Source organism: Vulpes lagopus, chromosome 10 (genome assembly GCF_018345385.1).
Source record: "Vulpes lagopus strain Blue_001 chromosome 10, ASM1834538v1, whole genome shotgun sequence".
In the NCBI taxonomy this organism is placed as follows: domain Eukaryota; kingdom Metazoa; phylum Chordata; class Mammalia; order Carnivora; family Canidae; genus Vulpes; species Vulpes lagopus.
In genome coordinates, this window is record NC_054833.1 from 70,274,200 (window position 1) to 70,300,695 (window position 26,496).

General features: G+C 39.2%; 1 protein-coding gene across 17 annotated transcripts in view; it reads right to left on the bottom strand.

Moving 5' to 3' along the window:
• SGIP1 (SH3GL interacting endocytic adaptor 1) overlaps positions 1 to 26,496 on the bottom strand; it is a 202,255-nt gene that overhangs the window by 107,025 nt on the left and 68,734 nt on the right. For all 17 annotated transcript variants that reach the window (XM_041771006.1, XM_041771021.1, XM_041771020.1 and 14 more), the window contains 2 exons: positions 5,943 to 6,006; positions 1,260 to 1,284 (listed from right to left, as the gene is read on the bottom strand). In XM_041771006.1, the coding sequence (XP_041626940.1) occupies positions 1,260 to 1,284; positions 5,943 to 6,006 (89 nt within the window). The remainder of the gene's footprint in view (positions 1 to 1,259; positions 1,285 to 5,942; positions 6,007 to 26,496) is intronic.

The window sequence follows — 26,496 nt, forward strand, 5'->3', positions numbered from 1 at the left end:
GACAAGGGTGAGGGTGGCAGAGCGAGAGAAGCAGGAGATAGCGGCCCAGCCTGGGAGCAGCAGGGACAGAAGCAGAGAAGAGCTAACAGAGCCTTGCCGAGGTCAGAATGAGGGGGACAAGAGAACCCAGGGAGGGGCCAGGACAGAAGCAGAGAGAAGACACAGAAGCAGAGAGTACCTGAGACAGAGTTAACGAGAGGGCTCTGAGCCAGAAGCAAGAGGTGAGGAGAAGCTGAGTCTTCTGGGTCTTTTTTTTCCCCTGCTGAATAGAGCCTTGATTATAGCGTTACCCAATGTCTGATCAATTTCAGTCTACTTTCTTAACATTTCATGGCGAGAACTACATGAATGCAAAGGGACCCCACAGCTAAGAACCTTGAGTCAAGTGTGGAAGAAAAACTTCAGCTATGGCTGCAATTAACACCTCAGTTTGGGTATAATATTATAAAGGGTGATTTTTAAAAAAATATATATTTTTAACCACCAGATTTATTTTAGTTCCCACTCCAGCCCAATGAGCCTAATGTGAGTCGCTCTTCTTATTCAGTAACAGCTGTTCTTTTGAACCTTCTGAATAGGCATCTGATTTAGATTCGGAGGAAGTCATTTTACAAGTTGGTACAGACTCCCATAAGCTCAACTCAGATAAATCCAAGGCCATGTGCCACAGACTTCTTAAAGAAGCAAGAAATCTGGTGGCCAGCAAGGAGTCAGAGTCACCGTTAAGCCTAAACCCAGCGGACACATTTTCCTCCTTCAGGCTCTAAATTCAGGCATAAGTGGTTTCAAGACCATTCCCTACTTAGGAATTTAATATAGAAAATGTATCTACAACTCAACTAAAGGGGAAAAGCTTCTTTCAATTTTATTGGATCTCAGCTCCATTATGACTTTGTGGCCTCTGTTGGAGAAAAACATTCTCACTTAATGAGCTTTTATATCATTAAATTGGAAATGAAATAACAGTTAATGGTAGCAGCCCCTGCAGGAACTGTCTGGCTTTTGACCCACAATATTGATGAGGTTTGCTTGCCTACTCTGGGGCAGGATTTTAGGTGAATGCAATAAATAAGTTTAACTTGACCAAGACTGCATTTGTATGTCCCATGCAATTACTACAGAAAATTATAGCAGTGAGAGGTCTGAAAAGTCATTTAGGCTATTTTTTCCCTACAAGAAAAAAAATGGGGCTTTAAGAAATTTAAACATAGTGTATATTGAAGTGCAAACCTACTGAAAATGGTCATTTAAATACTTACAATTCCATCTCTATCTGGTGAACCTCTGTAACAAAAAGAAATTGGTAGCTATTAGGAAAGGAATCATTCTTGCTACATAGACTAACGCACAACGATTAAGATTCACAAACCACATCTCTCCCCCTTTCCTGCATTCCCACCCCAGTGAACCTGGCTAATGCAAACTCAATCAAAATGAATTGGTTGAATGATATTTGATTGTGGGATGTGTGTCTGTCTGTCAGGGGTGGGGGAATGAGGGTGGGTGGGAAGGCAGATTCTCATTAAAAGCTGGTGTCCAAAAGGCACAGGTTGCTAGTGCAGTGCCTTGGTCCACTTTTGAGAGGGGAGTTTATTAAGAGTCTATCTTACTCAGCGGGCTCCATTAAACTACCACAAGGAATGTGAACTGACTTGTCCTCTCTCATCTTCTCCCCTGTGAGTGGTCTTGAATTTTCCCCTCTAGAAAGGAGTGCCTATGGTGTTTTTCTATTTACTTTGAGAATCTGTATTTTCTTCCCTATTTCTATACTTACTGTACCTTTGATTAGAGGAGAGCAGGAAATGGAGGACAATGTTTGCTAAATGGCTCGCTCTGCTGATTGAAGTCTAGGATAATTAATTCCTGGTGACACTGTGCTGTAGTGCCAAAAAGTAAGGGTTCTAGTGTAGGATAAATCTGGGTGTTCAGCCTCCACCACTTATTAGTTCTGTGACCTTGAATACAGTACTTAATCTCTCTGAGATTGTTTAAATAAGAGAAGGTATAAAGAATTTACAATTAGTTCCTGACACATAGTATTTTAGAATGTTCATTTGTTATCATTTTTTCCCCCTCGTTCATTATGTCTCCTCACTAAGAACACAAAACTGACCACTTGCAGTCGTTTTAGACTTCACAGCAAGTAATATCACTGTTTCTCTGGAAAACTGAAATGAAGGAGCTAGAGTAAGGGAGAAGCGAGAGGCTAGTCACTGTAACTTTAGAACTTCCGATTTTAGTTCACTCTGTAAGGAGCTAGAAAAAATGTCATTCTATTAACGTGGGGACCAGAATTATGCTTAGATGAAGACTTGCATTGTTTAGAAGAAAAACTTAATAGGTGCTTGAAGTGGACTATGAAGTTTTGTGGAGTTTGCTGTGGTTGGAACTGTTCTTTAGAAGGTGGGACCATTCTTTAGAAGAATGTAACAACATTCCATACTGATTCATAGAGTGGGGCAGAGGAGAGAGAGGGAGGAAAAGGGGAAGAGAGAGATGCAGAGAGTTGGTGGCACATCTTCTGGGCTCCAAGATGTGACTCCCCTTTCCCACTAACATGCCTTTCAAATTTAGCAAGATATTCCAGTTGGATTACAAAATGCTTGGTAGGAGTACATCATTTTTCACAACCAGTTCTGTGTCCATGTAGATGGATGCAGAGGTGAATCAGTGATACATGGGCTAGAAGCAGATAGGACCCAGATATTAAAAGACCCATAGGAGTTGACAGAAATCTTAGGGTCTTTGAACCTGGCTATGGGAATGAGCTGGTTCAAAGAAATTTCACCTAAAATAGAAGGGTAGGAACATAAAAGTTGATAAAAGTTAGAATTCATTGAACAAACATTGAGTGTTTCTGATGGGCCAGATACTAGGCTAGAATCAGGGGATAGAAGTAATGAAGATATGCTCCTCATAAAAAGAATGAGACAGGCAAGTAAATCCAATGGGTCATTATGGCCATAATAAGCCCAGATTGGACAGAAAGTACAGAGAAAAGGCATTGATCCACACTCATCAAAAACAACTTGCCCTTTTCAGATCTCTACACCACACACAAAACAAGGAGCATTTCTTACTAGGATAGTAAACTTGTTTGAAAGATATTGAGAGAGGTCATTGTATCAACTTTGGGGTAGGATATATTCAAAGGCACTTATCCTTGTGGATATGTCTTTGCGGGCAGCAAGTCATAGATGTAGAAAAGACAGGCTCTGGAGAAAGGCCTGGCTGTGGTGTTGCCCACTATTGGTCCAAGTACAAGAGTATATTAATAGGGGATCTAAATGAGAGGCTACTTGACTTTATGCATTTTTCAGCTATAGGGATGGCATTTCAAAATTTTAATCAGAAGCACTGTAATTATACACCACAGCATTACGTTTTATTCTGCCTTTGTCTTAACCATTGATGGAATGAGGCTGGTGCTTCCTAGTATGGCAGCAGTAAGCATGGCAGTGAAGATCACCAGCTGTAGTACCAGACTGCCTGGATTCAATCAACCTGGATTCCTAACTGCATCACCTTGGGCGAGTTGTTTTGCCCCAGTGTCTCAGTTTCCTCATTTACTAAATAGTCATGAAATTGGCATATACCCCATAGGTCTATTAAAGGATTCAATGAATTAATAGAAGAATATAGTAAATATTCATGAAATGTAATCTAGAATAAAATTATTATACAGTCTGATCTAGGACGGGGAGTAGAATGATATTAACAGTCTCAGACTCTTGAATGTATTTTCAATTCATTTCCTAACCCCCTCTTAGGAAGTTTTATATATTTTTAAAAATAAATCTTTTTTTTTTTTTCTTTTTAACAGCAGACCATCATATTTACTGACCTCTCTTAAAGCTAGTCATCTACCATGGACACTTTGTCTATTTTAAGAAGTGTCAGTAACCTATTGCAACCACTGCCCCTTCCTTCCTCTGATTATGGTCTTGATTATAATTTTGCCCATCTAGTCTTTTTCTTCTGGATGATAAAGAATGGGCATTTGATTCTGGACTACAATCCTGGCTCTAAGTCTTATTTTCCAGATAGCCTTCAGAGAGTTACTTAATCCCTTTTGGCACTGATTTCTCATCTCTAAAATTGAGATATTATTTCTGACCTTATTGAATCACCATGAGGATTAAAAAGGATATCAGTACATAGAAAATACCCTGTCCAGTGCCTGCCACTTAGCACCAGCTCTCTCTTTTCCTCTATCGGCCACTGGAATGATGATCAAATCAGGAAGCTCTGGTCCTAAGCCCCCTCTCTATTTAAGGAGGTACAATCAGTTATAGTTGGAGCTGGCTGGCTAACTGTAGCAGGTTGCCTGGCAACCCTCACAGATTTGCGACAGTCCTGAAAACAGTTTGCATCAACAAGCTTTCAGTGATTGCAGCCGAACAGAAGCATTACCTAAAGCTGAAGGGACAGCAAATTGCTGGAACATCTTCCCAGCCTTTTGCAAGAATGATGTATGACCCGATTAGAGAGCAAGGGTTCATGAAAAGCCAAGGTTTACAATAAACAGCCTGTTCTTTGACCGTCATTGCTGGTAGAACTAGTCAATGGCTAATTTGCTAACATGTACTTAATCTGGGGTGCTCAAATGATAAGAAGTTAAGAAGAGATGGTTAAGACACTACAGTAGTGTCCCACACAAGATGTGGCATGCTGTAGGTGACAACAGATGTCACTGACAGATGAACTGGTATAGTGTCTGGCCCTTTACAGGAATCAGATTCCATCTAGTATAAACTGAGGCCCAGGAAAGTAAAATTTATTCCGAAGGCCGAGGAGCTATTGGCCGTGCTGGAACAAAGTCCCAGTCTTCTGACTCTGGTGAATGTACCATCACCTATTCTGGCTGGTTCATTTTTAGACAATGGCAATTTCTTAAGAACTAATGGAGATTACATAAATCTCAGAAATACATTCTTAATTCAATCATTTTGAAAAATTTGCAAGACTAGAGTAAATGTGATTTCCATGAAATAATGATCTACCAAAAGAAAAGTATAAAGAAAAGATAAGAACAGATTTTTAACATGTGAGATCCAGACAAAAAATAGCTTCTTCCCCTTGCAAAACTCCTTACCCTGTCTGGTTTAAAAGCCTTCAAGGCTTCAAGATTGCCCAGTGCCTTAGAAAAGAAGACCAGACACCTCAACCTGGCCCTTAAAGCCTTTCTATCTGGCCCTAATGTCCTTTCTAGCTTTGCCCACCATTACCACCTTTACCTGTAGCCATCAGGTAGACAAACTGCCCTAGTTATCTTGTCCTGAATACCTACTTGACTTTTCTACCTCTCTGCTTTGGCTTTGTTGGTCCTTTTGCATGAGATGCATGTCTTCATTTTCTCCAAGTCCAAACTCAAGGCTCCTCCCTCTCTGAGATTTCACTGATCATCTGCCCAAACATGAGTTTAACCATCCTCAATTTTCCATAAAATTTCATTTTTAATTGCTTATAAGGAACTCACCACATATTAATTTGTCTTAGTAATAAGACTAGCATCCACTTGCCATTTACTGAGCATTTACTAAGTAGAAGGTACCATACAAGGCATTTCAACTGTTATCTCATTTTGTTATATGAAGGATATTTCTTTGGTATGGTAGATATTTTATCCCATGATTTATAAGTTCTTGGAGGACAAGGACACAGAGCAGTGTTTGGGTCTTGTGCAAAAATTTGTGCATGATAAAAGGGTACAGAATGAAAAGCTAAAGGTGAGAAATAAAGGTAGCTCTCTGATTTCACCTGTGTCCACAGAACTGTGAATTTTCCCATTTTCTAACTTTCTTTCAGGGATTCTAGCCAAATAGAGTTTAATAGGCTCTTTATTCTGAAGTGCAGCTGACCACACCAGATCTGCATTTCCACATGGCCACATGTGGTCCCTCCGCTGCAGCTGAGCAGTTGGGCCCTCCCAAAGTACGTACGTCGAATCAGTGTCCTTTTCTTTCTTCCGTATTCCAAAGGCCTTCCTTGTACGTTTTTTCAATCCTGTGGGAAAACAACAAAGGGTCAAGGAAATCTATTTTCTATTTGAATATCCCTAGCAACATTCAAAGGAATGATATTTTTAGTTGCAAAACACCAGTTAAATTTGAACATTCAAAAAGCAATGAAAATTTCTTCATTTGTATGTATGTGTCTGTGTGTGCACGTGCATATGACTTATTAGTATTTTCGACAGATGTTTATCAAAGACTCAGCACTGTAAGTTCTTAGCACTCTGTGCCACCTAAGAATATAAAGAATGGAAAGGAGATCAGGGCCAGATATAGAAGAGATCACAATCTTGTCTTAGATTATTGTTATTCATCACCAAATTGGTCCTTTGCCAAGAAACCAAATCACAGGTGTACATGAATAGCACTTTTTTGGGTGAGATATATTCCTGACAGGACTAGGACAATTCCAAGACACGGGTCATGTATACCATAACAAGACAGCTACATTGATCGGGCATATCTCTGTGTCCCATATTCCCAACTCATCTTTTTCTACTTCCTCAATTCTGTGACGAGACTGATCATTAGCCATTCTCTGAACATTCCTCAACATCTATACTCCCGTATCTCTTTCTTCCATATGTGGTTCTTACCTTTGATTGGAGTGCTTTTCCTATTTGGATATTTAGGACTTTAATTCATCCTCCAAGGCCCAGCCAAATGCCACTTCCTCTATGAGGGCCTTGTAGTCCTAGTGGTGCAAGAAACTCAGTGTTTTGTGCTCACCCTCTAAAATATTGCTCTCAGATGTATCATAATGTATCAAACTATTCCAGTAGTTCTTATGTCAGTTTCCCCTCTGTGAGCTATTTTAGGATAGAGGCCAGGATCCCTTCTATATGTTTCCTACACCTACCTTGGGTATCAGATAATATTTGTGGATTTAAAATGCCTTCCAGGAAGCATCATTTAACAGCATTGGAGTGAAAAGGCTCCTTTCTTCTATCTTGGACAAACCAAGCTCAGTCTTGATTCTTCCATTCCTATTCTGTGAAGGCTCAGTCTGGGATTCCTATCTCCTCCATGTTCCATAGTTACATACATGGCTAGTGTTTCTTAGTATTATTCAGATATACTAAATGCCTCTATATTTCAAGACCTTAGACTTGTTGGAGCATGTGGGTGGCTCAATTGGGTAAGTATCTAACTCTAGATTTAGGCTCAGGTCATGATCTCAGGATTGTGAGACTGAGCCCTGCATTGAGCCCTGCATTGGGCTCCATGCTCACCAGAGAGTCTGCTTGAGATTCTCTCTCTTCCTCTGCCCCTTCCCTGCTTGTGCAATCTCTCTCTCAAATAAATAAATAAGTCTTAAAACAAAACAAAACCTTAGACTTGTTATTGGTAGTTTGGAAAGTCTTTCTGGCAAACTGAAGCTGAAAAAGTCCCTGAATTTCAGGATTTGTTTGGCACTAACAGGTGGAACAAAGGGAAAAACATGACAATATCAGGGATTTGATGACACCTTCTTCCAAAACATGTGAGTCAGCCCAAACCACTCAGGCTACGTGAGTCATTCATTATCTAACACTTAGGATGCTACTCATATATAATCCCCAAAATGCCTCTGTTCAGTCTAATTTTGCATTTTAATGGTCATTCCATTTAAGATGCCTAGGTCCTTATAATGTCAATGTTTGTTTTTAAAAAACATTTCTTCCCACATTAAGCTCTTCTTCATTATTCTTTACATTTCTTTATAGGTAAATTAATTGACATTTACAACAACCCACTCATAATATCTAGGAACACCTTACCCCTATTCATTTTCAATTTTAATTGTGAAAAACTTTCTTCCTTCTTCCTTCTTCCTTCTAATTGCCTTAATCCCTTATAGGGACAAAATATCATAGTGACAATCATTTTCTTCTTATAATGTTCTTTGAGTTCAGGTCTCTTAATTGGCTTCTCCGTGCTTTTAATTCAGGTTTGGGGTCACAAGGAATGCTGTATTTCACCAATCGCTACTGATTCTTATAAGACTATAAAATAAATGCTATTATTATCTTAAGTTTCCAAATAATTTCATTTTCTGTAATTTGACTATGAGATAATAGATTGTATGCTCTACCTAATAGATCAGAAAATACACATAAATTCCAGTAATTCTTGTATTAAATTAGTAACAGAACAGGCAATAGTAGTTTTCCATAAGCTCTGTCCTGTATTTGATCACCAAATTTGTACAACAGCTAATATGAACTGGCTCAAGAACATCATGAATTGTCCATTTCTAGTATCATTTGTAAAAAAGATTTTATTTATTTGTTTTAGATACAGAAAGAGAAAGAACAAGAGAGGGAGAGAGAGCACATGGGAGTGTGGGACGAAGGCCTGAGGGAGAGGGACAAGCAGACTCCACACTCTATGGAGGGCTTGATCTCACTTGAGATCATTACCTGAGCTGAAATCAAGAGTCAGACGCTTAATCTACTGCACCACCCAGGTTACCCCCAGCAACATTTTTAAGTATGTAGCTTAATACAAGTTATATCTCTTTGTGCTTCAATCTCTCAGTCTATAACAAACCAGTCAATAATAAGTGATGAAAAAAATGCTATGCCAATCTGTAATTTTAGTTTCACAGAAAGTTATATTTCCTGTACCTAGAATACATTCCTATATATGGAATATATATATATAGTAATATACCAAGGATGTGACATTCCAGAAAAACAGAACTAATCAAATTGTGGAATAAAATAAAATATTGGAAACATTTTTCCCCCTTGAAATGTCAAAAGATATCAGAAATTTAAGAAGTTATGAAGATAACTTTGAAAGACTAAAGCAAAGTTATGAAATGTAGATTTTTTTTTCTTTTTTCCAGTCTCTTCAATAAATGGTGCTGGGAAAATTGGACATCCACAAACAGAAGAATGAAACTAGACCACTCTCTTGCACCATACACAAAGATAAATTCAAAATGGATGAAAGATCTTAATGTGAGACAAGATTCCATCAAAATCCTAGAAGAGAACACAGGCAACACCCTTTTGGAACTTGGCCACAATAACTTCTTGCAAGATTCATCCATGAAGGCAAGTGAAACAAAAGCAAAAATGAACCATTGGGACTTCATCAAGATAAGAAGCTTTTGCAAAGCAAAAGATACCGTCAACAAAACTCAAAGACAACCTACAGAATGGGAGAAGATATTTGCAAATGACGTATCAGATAAAAGGCTAGTTTCCAAGACCTATAAAGAACTTCTTAAATTCAACAGCAAAGAAACAAACAATCCAATCATGAAATGGGCAAAAGACATGAACAGAAATCTCACAGAGGAAGACACAGACATGGCTAACAAGCACATGAGGAAATTCTCTGCATCACTTGCCATCAGGGAAATACAAATCAAAACCACAATGAGATACCACCTCACACCAGTGAGAATGGGGAAAATTAACAAAGCAGGAAACCACAAATGTTGGAGAAGATGTGGGGAGAAAGGGGAACCCTCTTGCACTGTTGGTGGGAATGTGAACTGGTGCAGCCACTCTGGAAAACTATGTGGAAGTTCCTCAAAGAGTTAAAAATAGACCTGCCCTACGACTCAGCAACTGCACTGCTGGGGATTTACCCCAAAGATTCAGATGCAATGAAACGTCGGGACACTGCACCCCGATGTTTCTAGTAGCAATGTCCACAATAGCCAAACTGTGGAAGGAGCCTCGGTGTCCATCGACAGATGAATGGATAAAGAAGATGTGGTCTATGTATACAATGGAATATTACTCAGCCATTAGAAACGACAAATACCCACCATTTGCTTTGTCGTGGATGGAACCGGAGGGTATTATGCTGAGTGAAATAAGTCAATCGGAGAAGGACAAACATTATATGGTCTCATTCATTTGGGGAATATAAAAAATAGTGAAAGGGAATAAAGGGGAAAGGAGAAAAAATGAGTGGGAAATATCAGAAAGGGAGATCGAACATGAAAGACTCCTAACTCTGGGACACGAACTAGGGGTGGTGGAAGGGGAGGTGGGCGGGGGGTGGGAGTGACTGGGTGACGGGCACTGTGGTGGGCACTTGACGGGATGAGCACTGGGTGTTATGCTATATGTTGGCAAATTGAACACCAATAAAAAATAAATTTATAAAAAAAAAGAAATGTAGATGTTATTCATATCTTAACAGATCCTTCAGAAGATCCAGGAAGAAACAGTCATACCAACTGTGTTAAAAGTGAATGTACAGGTGTGGTCATGACTTCTGAGAGTTCATTAAAAAATATTTGAAGAAATTTTTTTAAAGAGTAATAATAGTCAAAGATCATATAGGAATAACAAGTTAAAGACAGTATGTCTGGTAATCTAACAAGCTTTAAAAACACTATAGCCAATGATTTTTCACTTCTGACTCCAGAACTTCATAAGAATTTTAAAGTTAATCACTATAGTATAGTTTTTAAGCTGGATCCTGAATATCTGTCAACTATTCTTTACCCAAAAATGAGAGGGAAAAGAAATCACTTATTTTTGAGAAATGAAGTAACTATTCTTTTGTCAATATCAAAAACATAGAGAAATTAAAGGAAAGAATTTTGTTGTCTTGATGATCTTGGGCTAGAAAGGTTCTCTTCCAAGTTCTGGAAGTGAGAACATCCTCCCGTACGCATCCAGAACTACAGCCTTGGGTCAGCCACACAAGAAGTCTGGCTTGTACTTCTAGCATCTTTCCACCTAATTCAGATTTCTTTTAGTTTCCTTTGGTATTATGAGAACATCTAGTCAAGTCTGGGAACAACAACAACAAAAAAATAAAAATAGACTGATATTTTAAGAGAGTGGGAAAGATCATTTATTTCAAAATAGGCAGTCCTGGATATGATATTACAAGATAATAAAATAAAGCAATGGGCACAGAAATTGACAATGGTGATACCACACACACAAAATATAGAATAAGAAGTTTCATCATTGCAATATTATTAGTTACTATTACTGAGATCCTACATATAGACCAAGCACCTGTTGCTTTGCATCTGTTGTCTCATTTATGTGAAAAAGTAGGTGTTTTTTTCTCAAATTATTTTGAGCCTGAGGTTTGCCTAGGTTAGGTGCTATTATCACCACCATCAGGGAGGAAATTGGAGGCTCCTTTACCTCTCTATTGCTCCCCAAATGTTGAAATTCTCCAGGACTTTATTCTAGGTTCCTCTGCATCCTCTCCCTGGGGCAATTTCATGTACTCACATGGTTTCACTTGCCATGTGTATGTAGATGAACCCTGAATCTATAGGTCAGGCCCAGTACCATCTCATGAGCTTCTGAATATATAGCACTTCTTCTCACACTCAGACTTCTATGAATAAATGTCAGATTTCTTCAAAAGTCTTTAGGCTCCACTTATTATACATATGCAATTAAACCTATAAAAGTATGCCCGATCACTTAGTTTACAATCATTTCTGAATAAAATTCCCCTTAAAATGAAATAGTTCTCATGGTGACAGATGGTAACTACACTTACTGTGGTAAACACTGCATAATATATGGAGTTGTCAAATCACTAAGTTGCGCACCTAAAACTAACATAACATTGTATGTTAACTGTACTTCAAAAATTAAAAATAAATTAATGAAATCATTCTCCAGGAAGAGATAAATGGATAAATAAAATGTATACCCATAAGTAAAATATATTTCTTTAAAAAAGTTTTCATTTGTAAAATATATCTCTTATGACAGGTCCAGAAAGTTTGAGTCTTTTTTTTTAAACTTAAAAAAATCTTTTAAATTTAAAACATAAATTGTGTTTGCTAGTGTTTTTCTCTGAAATTTTCCCAAGATAACCTAAAAAAAAAAATCAAGATACCTTAGAACTTCCTGGCTTTAAGAGTATACAATTCTGCAGATAAAGAAGAAACAGTACAGCTGAAAAAATTATCATTATCCATTTTATTTTCTCCTGAGTAAAACTGTTCTACAGGAATTCAATTAACAAATACTAAATTCTGAATTTGAGCCTTTAAGTGTTACACTGAAAGCAGAATTGTTCAGAGGGGTCTTCTAAAAAGAAAAATTTGGACTCTATATTATATTAGGTCAACATCAAAATCTGATACTCAAAAGAACCTGCAGGGTTTTTTTTTGCTTGGTTGGTTTTATGTATTCTGTTTTATTTTTTTAAAATCCTACTTGAAATATTTTTCTCCCAAACATGAAGATTGATTCTATGGATGAACAAGTTGAGGTAACAGTCCTTGAACTGAGTTTAGAAAAGGAGAAATCAAGATATGAAAATCCTCTAGACAGGAGCTAAGGACCAGCCACACAGGAGACACTGTTGGTCTTAACCACAGATGTTGCCCTGCCACATAGGAGTATAAGAGGAGAGTCTTGCCAATGATCCTCTTTTCTGTCCTTGTCCAGAATTCCTGCCACTCCACTGCTAGCTGGTAGTACAACAAAGAGAGACCAAACATAGAATGGTCATTGTCCTTTGACATGTTGACAGCTACTGGTTTTCCACCTGAGCTAATGTAAAGGGCTGAGCTGGGGAGACATCTGGGCTGGGTACAATAGAGAGGAGCCAAGGACAAAGCCAGGTTCCAACACTGGGGGATAGTGCACCTGCCAGGGTGAGGGAGGCATGTTCTGTGTATTTGATTGTTAATCTGTGAATCTGAAGGCATGACTTTTTGATTACGTTCTTTACTCATTTCCCAATCTTGCTTACTTTCCATTCATGGATAGCTTTTCATTGTGTTCAAATCCTCATATAAACACAACACCTACGAAATTGTTGAAAAGGCACTACTTTTGGAGATCATCTTCCTAGGGGATACTTGATTCTTCTACTTCCCACCTCTCCTGAAACAATACTTTTGAGCAGAGCTTGGACAAGGCAAGGCCTGGGCACAAAGCTGGCTGTAGGTTGACCTAGTGGTCTGGAAGAAAAAGGAGCATGAGGAGAAGTGGCAGTGACAGCTGTTTTGGGTTAGTATGTAAAACACAGGTCATAGAGGAACACAAATCATTCCTTCAGGTATCTCCCCAGAAGCCTGAAGACACTGCCTCCCAGAAACACAAGGGAAACATAGTGGAAAGGATCAGAATGCATGGAATTTGGAATCCAAAGATTTGGGATCAAACCCTAATTTGATCTGTTAGTGGCTGTCACTTGCAGCAAAACTTAGAGAATCTAAAAGGTGCTGTGTTATTTTTAATGTAAGATTTATGTCCTCACAGGGCATGAGATTTGGAGGGATAATCCCAGTTTCCCCCCTCTGTAATCACTAAGAGTGAGGGGAAGGTCACTCTAGTTCACTGAGTACCTTGTATGTACCAACACTATGCTTAGCACTTGACACAGACTAACCCTTTCAACAAACCTCAAAGGCGTTACCAACCCCCTATTTTATGGATTAAGAAACAGACTCAAGGTGCTTAAATTCCTCTTCTAGCATCACTAAACAAACAAGTGATAAGATGAATATTTGAGCCAGGTGTGTTTGACTCCAAAGCCAAGCAACCTCTAAAAGGGTGGTCATGAGGATTCTTGTAGTACCCAGAGCAATGCCTGGGATTTGGTGAACACACCATCAATATTTGTTTAACAATTTTTTTAAAGGCCACTCAAAATTTGAATAATAATTAAAACAGAAACTAATGACTTTTTTCTGATGTTTGCAATATATATTCCATTGATACTTAGTTTTCTGGTATTCATTTGCATATATAGACATGTTAAGGAAGCTCCAAACTGCACAGGATGGACTTACCTGAATGCATAGTCATTAGGCCAGGGAATAGAGACTTGGGGTGAAGGGCGTATTGTGAATTCACCACATTTTTAGGTGAAGAATGAATATAATGGCACATCAAAAGGCTCAATTTAGCCCAAAATGCATATCATAAATAAAAATGAATAGATGTAATTTATTAAGTACTTACAATGGTTTAGGAAATATGTCAGGAAGTTCTTTATCCTAGCCCAATACAACCTTATAAGGTGAGAGCTATTACTGTATTGATTCTATACCATGGGGCATGAGGAAAAACTGGTGCCAGAGCACATAGGTAGTACCTGTCAGACCACATTTCAGAGTTCCTTCTGCCCTGACTCCAGGATCCATGCTCTTCATATCTTTGGAATAACTTGTTGCCAGTCATCACAATTCATTTTATTTTCTTATAAAAAAACAAACAAAAAGCAACTGTATATTTTTTTAAATTGAAAGACATTTTTAGGAAAATTAAGAGGTACATTTCTTCAACATGAAGACTGTATTTTGCATGTTTAAATCTTCATATGCTGAACATAAGGAGACCCAATAGATGTTGCTAAATGGATTATTTCTGTAATAAGTGTAAATTTTCAGTTTGAGCCTTCATCAGCATGGTGGGTTACTCAAAGGTGAATCACATGTAATGAAATTATTTATTTTCTGCAGGAACCCAGGCCAAGCATTTGGTCTCAGTAATACAAAACAGGCAAATTTAATTGCCCTGGGCATAATGCCCCATATTGACAGCAACTCTAGACTGGCAATATCTGTTCATTATGATGGTCACTGTATTTCTGTCAGGAAAGATTAAGATGCTTTGCACATCAGTTCTTCCTCTAAGTTTTAAATATAGGTACTCTAATCTAATTCAGAGTCTTTGTCATAGGGTCTTACAGAACAATGTGAGACCAGTTAAAATGGAGGTCAGCTCTTTCCATGATTTTTTATGATGCTTATGATTTTCAGTACCTAGACTACTGCCTAAGATATGGGAACTGCTTTATAAAAACGAGTACCAGGAAATATAAAAAGCCGAGTTCAGTGTATTGCACTACTTGGCACATGATAGTCACTCAGCAAATGTTTGCTGGTTGCTCTACATATTTGCAATTTTAACCAAAATTGTTCCAATTTGATGGGCATGTGCCTTTGGTCTGAATGCTCTACCTTCATTTTTATTTGAGTCAAAGGAAATCCCGGTGTTCTTTGTACTTAGTAAGCACAAAGATGGTACCCCACCATTCTGAGCTGAGGCTACGGGGAGAAATGCACATCCTGATAATATACTTCATTTGCATTGGATTGCAAAAGGGCCTGAGATGGATGGCACCTTGAAATTCAGATGTGATATGTGAGAGTTCATGTTAATGCACTAAAATGGAGATTGCTAGAAGGCAATTAAGAACTTAAAGGAGCTAAAAACAGTGATGACTTTTTTTAAAAAAGAAATGTTTGACCTTTTGGTGACATGGATGAAAATGTTAAAGAGAAGATGGCCATGGAACAGATTTGCCATAAAAAGATTTAGTGTTTGCTATGCTATTATTAATGGAATAAAGGAGCTGAGTAGAATTAGGAAGAATTTTAAGCATGTGAACAACTTCTGTTAAGATTTAAGTAGCAAGATCCATGGGTAGCATATGTTGTTATAGTGAAAATGAGGAGGTTTGAGCTCTAAGAGACTTGAATTCAAATAACTTCTCTACCTCCTAGGGCAAGTATCGTTGAGTTTCACTCTTCTCAGCTATTTACCATAAAAGCTTTTTGTAAAGTTTAAAATGGGAGTAAAAGTCCTGTATAACACCTAACATATATTGTGCACCACTTTATGCAGATTCTTCTTGCCTTTCTTAGTTTTGATAGTTACAAAGCAATTGGAAATCAGCCATTTTAACTGATTACATAAGGACAACTAAATGCCTGATTTGTAGATCTATTCCTTTAGAAATAAAAAATACATAGAAATAAAAAATAATCAAATTTTCAAAATATGGAGCTTTCTTTGGTTACTTAAAAAGATTTATTTATTTATTTATTTACTGATAGCTCATGCGCACCAGTAATGATAGGGGCAGAGGAAGAGGGAAAGAATCCTCAAGCAGGCTCCCCAATAAGCGTGCGAAGCCCAACTTTGCAGGGCCAATCCCAGGATCCTGAAATGATGGCCTGAGTGGAAATCAAGGGTCAGATGCCCTTAACCAATTGAGCCACCCAGGCACCCCTGGTTACATTTTTAATAACAAAACTGAACTTGGTCTCAAAAAATGTAAATTTACTAATATCTATCACAAAAAGTAAGTGGAGATTAAGAGATTCAGCCTTTTAAAGCAGCACAATCATCTCCTATAGCAGAAAAATACAGCATTGATGAAGACTTTGCTAAATGCAAGTCTATTACAAACTTAATCAGCTGGTCTTCTCAGTGTGATTTGAAAAGAAGCCAATGGGGGGGAGGGGCAAGATGGCGGAGGAGCAGGGTCTCCAGGTCACCTGTCCTCAACAAATTACCTAGAAAACCATCCAATCATCCTGAAAATCTACGAATTCGGCCTGAGATTTAAAGAGAGACCAGCTGGAACGCTACAGTGAGAAGAGTTCGCGCTTCTATCAAGGTAGGAAGACGGGGAAAAAGAAATAAAGAAACAAAAGGCCTCCAAGGGGGAGGGGCCCCGCGAGGAGCCGGGCTGAGGCCGGGGCGAGTGTCCCCAGGACAGGAGAGCCCCGTCCCGGAGGAGCAGGAGCTGCACCGACCTTCCCCGCGGGAAAGCGGCTCCCCGGGAATTGGAGCAGGATCCCCAGAAAGGCGGGGATGCCCTCGGGCTCCCTAGGACAGTAACAGAGGAACTGCGCCCCGGAGAGTGCGCCGAGCTCCCTAAGGGCTGCAGCGCTCGGCGGGGCCCGGAGCAGCTCGGGGGGGCTCGGGCGGGGGCTCCGCGGAGGGGGCTGCGCGGCTCCGGGAACAGCTCGGAGGGGCTCGGGCGGCGGCTCCGCGGAGGGGGCTGCGGGGCGGGAGCGCGAATCCAACAGCGCAGGCCCCGGAGCACAGGGCGCCGGGACACAGCCCAGGATCCGGCCTCCCCCAGGGACAGGCAGAGGCCGGGAGGGCCCAGGACAGCAAGGACGCTCCTGCCCCGACCTGAGCAGATCAGCGGCCCCGCCCGGGAGCCTCCAGGCCCTGCAGACGGAGAGCCCCGGAGCTACTGCGGGAGCTGACTCCAGGGTCCCAGAGCTGCCCCTGCCACTGTGGCTTCCTCCCGGGGCCTCACGGGGTGAACAACCCCCACTGAGCCCTGCACCAGGCAGGGGCAGAGCAGCTCCTCCAAGTGCTAACACCTGAGAATCAGCACAGCAGGCCCCTCCCCCAGAAGACCAGGGAGACGGACCAGTTCCAAGGGAAGTCAAGGGACTTAAAGTACACAGAATCGGAAGATACTCCCCCGTGTTTTTTTTGTTTTTGTTTTTGTTTTTGTTTTGTTTTTTTTTTTTTGTTTTGTTTTGTGCTTTTTTTTCTCTCTCTTTCTTCTTGATTTCTGATTGCTTCCCCCACCCCCACCCCTTTTTTTTTCTTTTTTCTCCTTTCTTTTTCTTCTCTTTTTCCCCTTTTTTTTCTTCTTTCTCTTTTTTCTTTTTCTATTTTCTTTCCTTCTCTCTCTTTTTCTCCTTTTCCCAATACAACTTGTTTTTGGCCACTCTGCACTGAGCAAAATGACTAGAAGGAAAACCTCACCTCAAAAAAAAGAATCAGAAACAGCCCACTCTCCCACAGAGTTACAAAATATGGATTACAATTCAATGTCAGAAAGCCAATTCAGAAGCACTATTTTACAGCTACTGGTGGCTCTAGAAAAAACCATAAAGGACTCAAGAGACTTCATGACCGCAGAATTTAGATCCAGTCAGGCAGAAATTAAAAATCAATTAAATGAGATGCAATCCAAGCTAGAAGTCCTAACGATGAGGCTTAACGAGGTGGAAGAATGAGTGAGTGACATAGAAGACAAGTTGATGGCAAAGAGGGAAACTGAGGAAAAAAGAGACAAGCAATTAAAAGATCATGAGGATAGATTAAGGGAAATAAATGACAGCCTGAGGAAGAAAAACCTACGTTTAATTGGGGTTCCCGAGGGCGCCGAAAGGGCCAGAGGGCCAGAATATGTATTTGAACAAATCCTAGCTGAAAACTTTCCGAATCTGGGAAGGGAAACAGGCATTCAGATCCAGGAAATAGAGAGATCCCCCGCTAAAATCAACAAAAACCGTTCAACACCTCGACATTTAATAGTGAAGCTTGCAAATTCCAAAGATAAGGAGAAGATCCTTAAAGCAGCAAGAGAAAAAAAGTCCCTGACTTTTATGGGGAGGAATATTAGGGTAACAGCAGACCTCTCCACAGAGACCTGGCAGGCCAGAAAGGGCTGGCAGGATATATTCAGGGTCCTAAATGAAAAGAACATGCAACCAAGAATACTTTACCCAGCAAGGCTTTCATTCAAAATGGAAGGAGAGATAAAGAGCTTCCAAGACAGGCAGGAACTGAAAGAATATGTAACCTCCAAACCAGCTCTGCAAGAAATTTTAAGGGGGACTCTTAAAATTCCCCTTTAAGAAGAAGTTCAGTGGAACAATCCACAAAAACAAGGACTGAATAGATATGATGACACTAAACTCATATCTATCAATAGTAAAACTCTGAACGTGAACGGGCTTAATGACCCCATCAAAAGGCGCAGGGTTTCAGACTGGATAAAAAAGCAGGACCCATCTATTTGCTGTCTACAAGAGACTCATTTTAGACAGAAGGACACCTACAACCTGAAAATAAAAGGTTGGAGAACCATTTACCATTCAAATGGTCCTCAAAAGAAAGCGGGGGTTGCCATCCTTATATCAGATAAATTAAAATTTACCCCAAACTATAGTGAGAGATGAAGAGGGACACTAACTCATACTCAAAGGATCTATCCAACAAGAGGACTTAACAATCCTCAATATATATGCCCAGAATGTGGGAGCTGCCAAATATTTAAACCAATTAATAACCAAACTCAAGAAATACCTTGATAATAATACACTTATACTTGGTGACTTCAATCTAGCTCTTTCTACCCTGGATAGGTCTTCTAAGCACAACATCTCCAAAGAAACGAGAGCTTTAAATGATACACTGGACCAGATGGATTTCACAGATATCTACAGAACTTTACATCCAAACTCAACTGAATACACATTCTTCTCAAGTGCACATGAAACTTTCTCCAGAATAGACCGCATACTGGGTCACAAATCGGGTCTGAACCGATACCAAAAGATCGGGATAGTCCCCTGTATATTCTCAGACCATAATGCCTTGAAATTAGAACTTAATCACAACAAGAAGTATGGAAGGACCACAAACACGTGGAGGTTAAGGACCATCCTGCTAAAAGATGAAAAGGTCAACCAGGAAATTAAGGAAGAATTAAAAAGATTCATGGAAACTAATGAGAATGAAGATACAACCGTTCAAAATCTTTGGGATGCAGCAAAAGCAGTCCTGAGGGGGAAATACATCGCAATACAAGCATCCATTCAAAAACTGGAAAGATCTCAAATTCACAAGCTCACCTTACACATAAAGGAACTAGAGAAAAAGCAACAAATAGACCCCACCCCCAGCAGAAGAATACAGTTAATTAAAATTCGAGCAGAACTCAATGATATCGAGACCAAAAGAACTGTGGAACAGATCAACAGAACCAGGAGTTGGTTCTTTGAAAGAATTAATAAGATAGATAAACCATTAGCCAACCTTATTAAAAAGAAGAGAGAGAAGACTCAAATTAATAAAATCATGAATGAGAAAGGGGACATCACTACCAACACCAAGGAAATACAAACGATTTTAAAAACTTATTATGAACAGCTGTACGCCAATAAATTAGGAAATCTAGAAGAAATGGACGCATTCCTGGAAAGCCACAAACTACCAAAACTGGAGCAGGAAGAAATAGAAAACCTGAACAGGCCAATAACCAGGGAGGAAATTGAAGCAGTCATCAAAAACCTCCCAAGACACAAGAGTCCAGGGCCAGATGGCTTCCCAGGGGAATTCTATCAAACGTTTAAAGAAGAAATCATACCTATTCTACTAAAGCTGTTTGGAAAGATAGAAAGAGATGGAGTACTTCCAAATTCGTTCTATGAGGCCAGCATCACCTTAATTCCGAAACCAGACAAAGACCCCACCAAAAAGGAGAATTACAGACCAATATCCCTGATGAACATGGATGAAAAAATTCTCAACAAGATACTAGCGAATAGGATCCAACAACACATTAAGAAAATTATTCACCATGACCAAGTAGGATTTATCCCTGGGACACAAGGCTGGTTCAACACTCGTAAAACCATCAATGTGATTCATCATATCAGCAAGAGAAAAACCAAGAACCATATGATACTCTCATTAGATGCAGAGAAAGCATTTGACAAAATACAGCATCCATTCCTGATCAAAACCCTTCAGAGTGTTGGGATAGAGGGAACTTTCCTCGACATCTTAAAAGCCATTTACGAAAAGCCCACAGCAAATATCATTCTCAATGGGGAAGCACTGGGAGCCTTTCCCCTAAGATCAGGAACAAGACAGGGATGTCCACTCTCACCACTGCTGTTCAACATAGTTCTGGAAGTCCTCGCCTCAGCAATCAGACAACAAAAAGACATTAAAGGCATTCAAATTGGCAAAGAAGAAGTCAAACTCTCCCTCTTCGCCGATGACATGATACTCTACATAGAAAACCCAAAAGCCTCCACCCCAAGATTGCTAGAACTCATACAGCAATTTGGTAGCGTGGCAGGATACAAAATCAATGCCCAGAAATCAATGGCATTTCTATACACTAACAATGAGACTGAAGAAAGAGAAATTAAGGAGTCAATCCCATTTACAATTGCACCCAAAAGCATAAGATACCTAGGAATAAACCTAACCAAAGAGGTAAAAGATCTATACCCTAAAAACTACAGAACACTTCTGAAAGAACTTGAGGAAGACACAAAGAGATGGAAAAATATTCCATGCTCATGGATTGGCAGAATTAATATTGTAAAAATGTCAATGTTACCCAGGGCAATTTATACGTTTAATGCAATCCCTATCAAAATACCATGGACTTTCTTCAGAGAGTTAGAACAAATTATTTTAAGATTTGTGTGGAATCAGAAAAGACCCCGAATAGCCAGGGGAATTTTAAAAAAGAAAACCATAGCTGGGGGCATCACAATGCCAGATTTCAGGTTGTACTACAAAGCTGTGGTCATCAAGACAGTGTGGTACTGGCACAAAAACAGACACATAGATCAATGGAACAGAATAGAGAACCCAGAAGTGGACCCTGAAATGTATGGTCATCTAATATTCGATAAAGGAGGAAAGACTATCCATTGAAAGAAAGACAGTCTCTTCAGTAAATGGTGCTGGGAAAATTGGACATCCACATGCAGAAGAATGAAACTGGAACACTCTCTTTCACCATACACAAAGATAAACTCAAAATGGATGAGAGATCTAAATGTGAGACAAGATTCCATCAAAATCCTAGAGGAGAACACAGGCAACACCCTTTTTGAACTTGGCCACAGTAACTTCTTGCAAGATACATCCACAAAGGCAAAAGAAACAAAAGCAAAAATGAACTATTGGGACTTCATCAAGATAAGAAGCTTTTGCACAGCAAAGGATACCGTCAACAAAACTAAAAGACAACCTACAGAATGGGAGAAGATATTTGCAAATGACATATCAGATAAAGGGCTAGTTTCCAAAATCTATAAAGAACTTATTAAACTCAACACCAAAGAAACAAACAATCCAATCATGAAATGGGCAAAAGACATGAAGAGAAATCTCACAGAGGAAGACATGGACATGGCCAACAAGCACATGAGAAAATGCTCTGCATCACTTGCCATCAGGGAAATACAAATCAAAACCACAATGAGATACCACCTCACACCAGTGAGAATGGGGAAAATTAACAAGGCAGGAAACAACAAATGTTGGAGAGGATGCGGAGAAAAGGGAACCCTCTTACACTGTTGGTGGGAATGTGAACTGGTGCAGCCACTCTGGAAAACGGTGTGGAGGTTCCTCAAAGAGTTAAAAATAGACCTGCCCTACGACCCAGCAATTGCACTGTTGGGGATTTACCCCAAAGATTCAGATGCAATGAAACGTCGGGACACCTGCACCCCGATGTTTCTATCAGCAATGGCCACAATAGCCAAACTGTGGAAGGAGCCTCGGTGTCCATCAAAAGATGAATGGATAAAGAAGATGTGGTTTATGCATACAATGGAATATTACTCAGCAATTAGAAACGACAAATACCCACCATTTGCTTCAACGTGGATGGAACTGGAGGGTATTATGCTGAGTGAAATAAGTCAATCGGAGAAGGACAAACATTATATGGTCTCATTCATTTGGGGAATATGAATAATAGTGAAAGGGAATATAAAGGAAGGGAAAAGAAATGTTGGGAAATATCAGGAAGGGAGACAGAACATAAAGACTCCTAACTCGGGGAAACGAACTAGGGGTGGTGGAAGGGGAGGAGGGCGGGTGTTGGAGGGGAACGGGTGACGGGCACTGAGGTGGACACTTGACGGGATGAGCACTGGGTGTTTTTCTGTTTGTTGGTAAATTGAACACCAATAAAAATTAATTAAAAAAATATATAAACATAAAAAAAAATGAAAAGAAGCCAATGTTACTTCTACTTGGATCAGTGGTATATCGAATTTGAAGTTTCTTGCCCCCACCCTGAGGAGGAGAAACACACATTCTACTGGAAAAATAACACTGCAAACACTAGTGAAATTAATTTGACCTGTTCCTTAAGAACCTTGTTCTGTAAAATGGTTCCCCTCTTATTCACTCTTCCTCTCCTTCCTCACATTCACGGATTCTCTTCTCTCCCCTCTGTCTCCAATCCCTCCCCTGCCTGACATTGCCATGTAGACTAAATTGAAGTTAATGATCCTGTTTAGATGGACTCTGGTTTTCAGGCATAAACAGAAAAATTCAATTGAGTCATAATTCACCAAATATCATTTCCCAAACAAACTTCTATTTTCAACAAGAAAATAATTTTAAGAAAAGAAAACTGGACAATAACAGAAATCCTTTTCATGTCCTTTTTTTCTTTTTATATTTCATCCAGAGAGGAAGGAACAAGTACTTTCGTAAAACCTTTAAGTTGTTACTACATAACAACTAAATGTACCATTTAGGGCTCTGAATTAAATTCTTAAATTCTTCAAAGGTGAATTAAAAAAGAAAACTGGAACACAGCCTACTAGAATTCTTGTGGTTTAATTCTAACCTACAAGGTGGAGGCACAGAGATGGGCAAGGAGAAAGGAGATTTATATGGCACAGCCGAATTCAACACATCATAGGCTCTTAGCCAACTTTACTTAGTAAGAATCCATGAAGTCTACTTCCAAAATGGAATAGTAATAGTTTAAAAAGTTAAAAATATGTAAATATAGAGATATTGTCAAAAAAGATCAGTTATTGAATAAACAAGTACAAAAAAAGGTACAAAAGGGAGCTAAATACAGAATTTAGCTCTAAGTTTTTTTGAGAGCTCTTAGAGGCCTGCATCTAAGATGCATGTGGATTGACCCCATTTACTAAATTTATAAGGATAATGACTATCCATGTATTTATTCACCTTTCCTCCATCCATCCATCCTTTCATCCTCACACACATCCATTCTTTGGCTATAAATCTCAATAGATTACAAAGTTCATTGTCATGAAATTATTCCTGTGGGATAACATGAATCTATTAAGTTGCAATGAAAACCTGGTTCCCTTTTGCCTATTCTCATTAGGAGGCAGAAAATATCAAGTTAACCCTCTTGAGAAATTAATCCCTGGTAGGCTTTCAGATTTATCAAGCAATCCCCTCAGCATAGCTAAATGGCCATATTATTATTCCCTTCCTTTATATACAAGTCTTATACTCCAAACGTTTGTATTGATACTTGTTACTCTAATGAGTCTCTGGCTCTAGGTCTTCATACTTACCTAGCAAGCTCAGAATGGCTTCCATATTTTCCATATTGGTCAGTATTCTCTTCACTAATACCCCAGTATTGACCAAGGATATAACTTTAGTCTTTTATTCAGTGCCTAGCATCATGCAAGCTCCAGAGTATTTGTGATCACTGTCAGAAGATCTCCTCATCTTCTCATTCAGTGGTTGACAGAATAGGAACCTGTCAAACATCTATCACGTGCCAGGGACTCTTCTAGGCTAGGGATACAGTATCTAATAGAACCCTTGAATTATGTAAGATCACAGATCAGTTATTAAAACCCTAAAACACCCACCTTTAGTTAAGTAGCTGTTACCTATTTTAGCTCTTTCTTATCTGTTCATTAGTGTGACATATATGCATAATTGTGTGGTATTTGAGGTGAAGAGTGACATAAGATGAGGAAGTCAGGGGCCAGATCATGCAAGTTCTTGAAAGTTAAGGATTTTAGCTTTTAAGGGCAAGGGGCACTCATGAAAAGCCTTTGAGCAGAAAAGAACATCATCTATTATCTAGTCCCAGAATGTTCCATCATCTATTATCTAATTTAATGTCACTATGACATGCTAAATAAATGAAATGACTGTTTTCTAGATCATCAAAATTACTCAATTACATTGAGTATTCTTTGGTGTTAAAAGTATTATGCTATAGTGGTTATTGAAAACTAATATATTTTTAAAAGATGTTATTTATTTATTTATTTGGCAGAGAGAGAGAGAGAAAGCAAGCCCACGAGGGAGAGGGAGAAGCAGGGTCCCAGCTGAGCAAAGAGCTCAATGGAGGGCTCGACTCCAGGAGTCTGGGTTCATGAACTGAGCCACCCAGGTGCCCTGAAAACTAATATTTGAGTATGGTTTTGGTATAGAAATTCAAACCAAAGTAATTTGCCAGAACAGCTGAAATCTTACACTTTTTACCTCTTAAGAGTTTACCATTTGTGACAGTATGAAAATATATCACTTTTGATAATCCTAATTGAGATTCAAACTATTAAGAGCCTTCTGTTTAGATCTCCATAACTCCTGAATTCAAACCCCTCACAGTTTTGTCACATTTGCAATCAGCTTCAAAATCAAATTTTAGATTTACCACTAACCAGCTGTGTTTCCTGAATTGTAAAATACCTGTTTCCCATGATGTTGTAATAAATGAGAAAATAATTCAAATACGTAAATTAAATGCTACCTAAGCAGAAAGTAATATCATTACTTATTAGTGTGATTATTATTATCATTTTAATTGAGAGTTGAAAGACAGTAAACTGTGGTAGTGTATACCATCTAAAAGTAAAGTATTCAATCCAGTGAAAATAGTAAGGTCTCTCTCTTTCCTTGTTAACACAGAAGGGGAAGGAAAATCCATTTCTCCTCACAAACCATTTGGTATATTTTCTGGCTTCTGTTGGATATGTTAACTTGAAGATTCTATAAAATCTTGTCTACTTCTCAGCAATCTAACAAGATAATGACACATGTTCACATGAAGCATGAAGAATTGAAAGCAGAACTTCCTCCCAAGCCAGTTCCTCCCTTCTCTCCAATGGTACCATCATTCCTCAAGATGCTTCATCTAGAAATCCAAGAGGCATCTTTGACTCCTCCCTACCTTTCCTTTCTACAGCCAATCCATCAGGGAATGCTGTTAGCTCTCTTTCTTTTCTATTTCTTTTTTTTTTTTTAAAGACTTTATTTATTTATTCATGAGAGACACACACAGAGAGAGGCAGAGACATAGGCAGAGGGAGAGGTAGGCTTCCTGTGGAAACCTGATGGGGAACTCGATCCTGGGACTACAGGACCATGACCTAAGCCAAAGGCAAAAGCTCAACCACTGAGCTACCCAGGTACACCAGCTCTAGTTCTTATATAGATCCAACCCATTTCCCCTAGGCTCCTTCCTTCTCATAAGGTTCTCACCTTTAAGACATGGCTTCTAAGATTGCCTTGGAAGAGGAAGAAAGCATAAGAAAGGCAATCCAGAAATGGTTACCACCTCGGCCCGGAAAGAGTTCTCTACCATTAAGTAAAGAGGATGGCTTATATAGCCAATGGTCTCACCTAGATGTAAAAGATGCTGAAAAACAAAATTCCTGCCTGCCAAGCCAGTCCCTAGCAACACTTTGCACTGTGGTAAGGGAACTCAGCTCTTTGGAAGTCAGCTGGCTGTCTCTTTCAATCCCTGCTTGGATGGAAGACACTATCACTTCTGTGCAGCCATGAGCTCTAGTTCCACATAATTAACTGGTTCTGCCACTTGCTACTTGTGTTAATTTGAATAAATATATACCTCTCTTAGCCTCAGTATTCTCATCCAAAGGATTGCTATGAAAACTAAATAAATCATGCATATAATGTGCTTAACAAAATCAATGGCTTGACCCAATCATTATTATCTAAAAATTGAGTCTGAATATAAAACTGATCCCAGGATAAATTCTTAAAATGTTTGGGTTAATAAAAAAATCTATGCTATGGTTTATTGAATTACCTTTATCCCCCTAAGGGTAATGTTGAAGAAGGCTTTGAGGTTTTTAACCATCCCCTCAACCATAATTTAAGGCAAAAGATTTTGTTCTTGGAAGGGGGTTTTAATCAGCTTCTGTTAAAGGACAAGAAAGAGGAAATAACACAGCACACCTGACAGG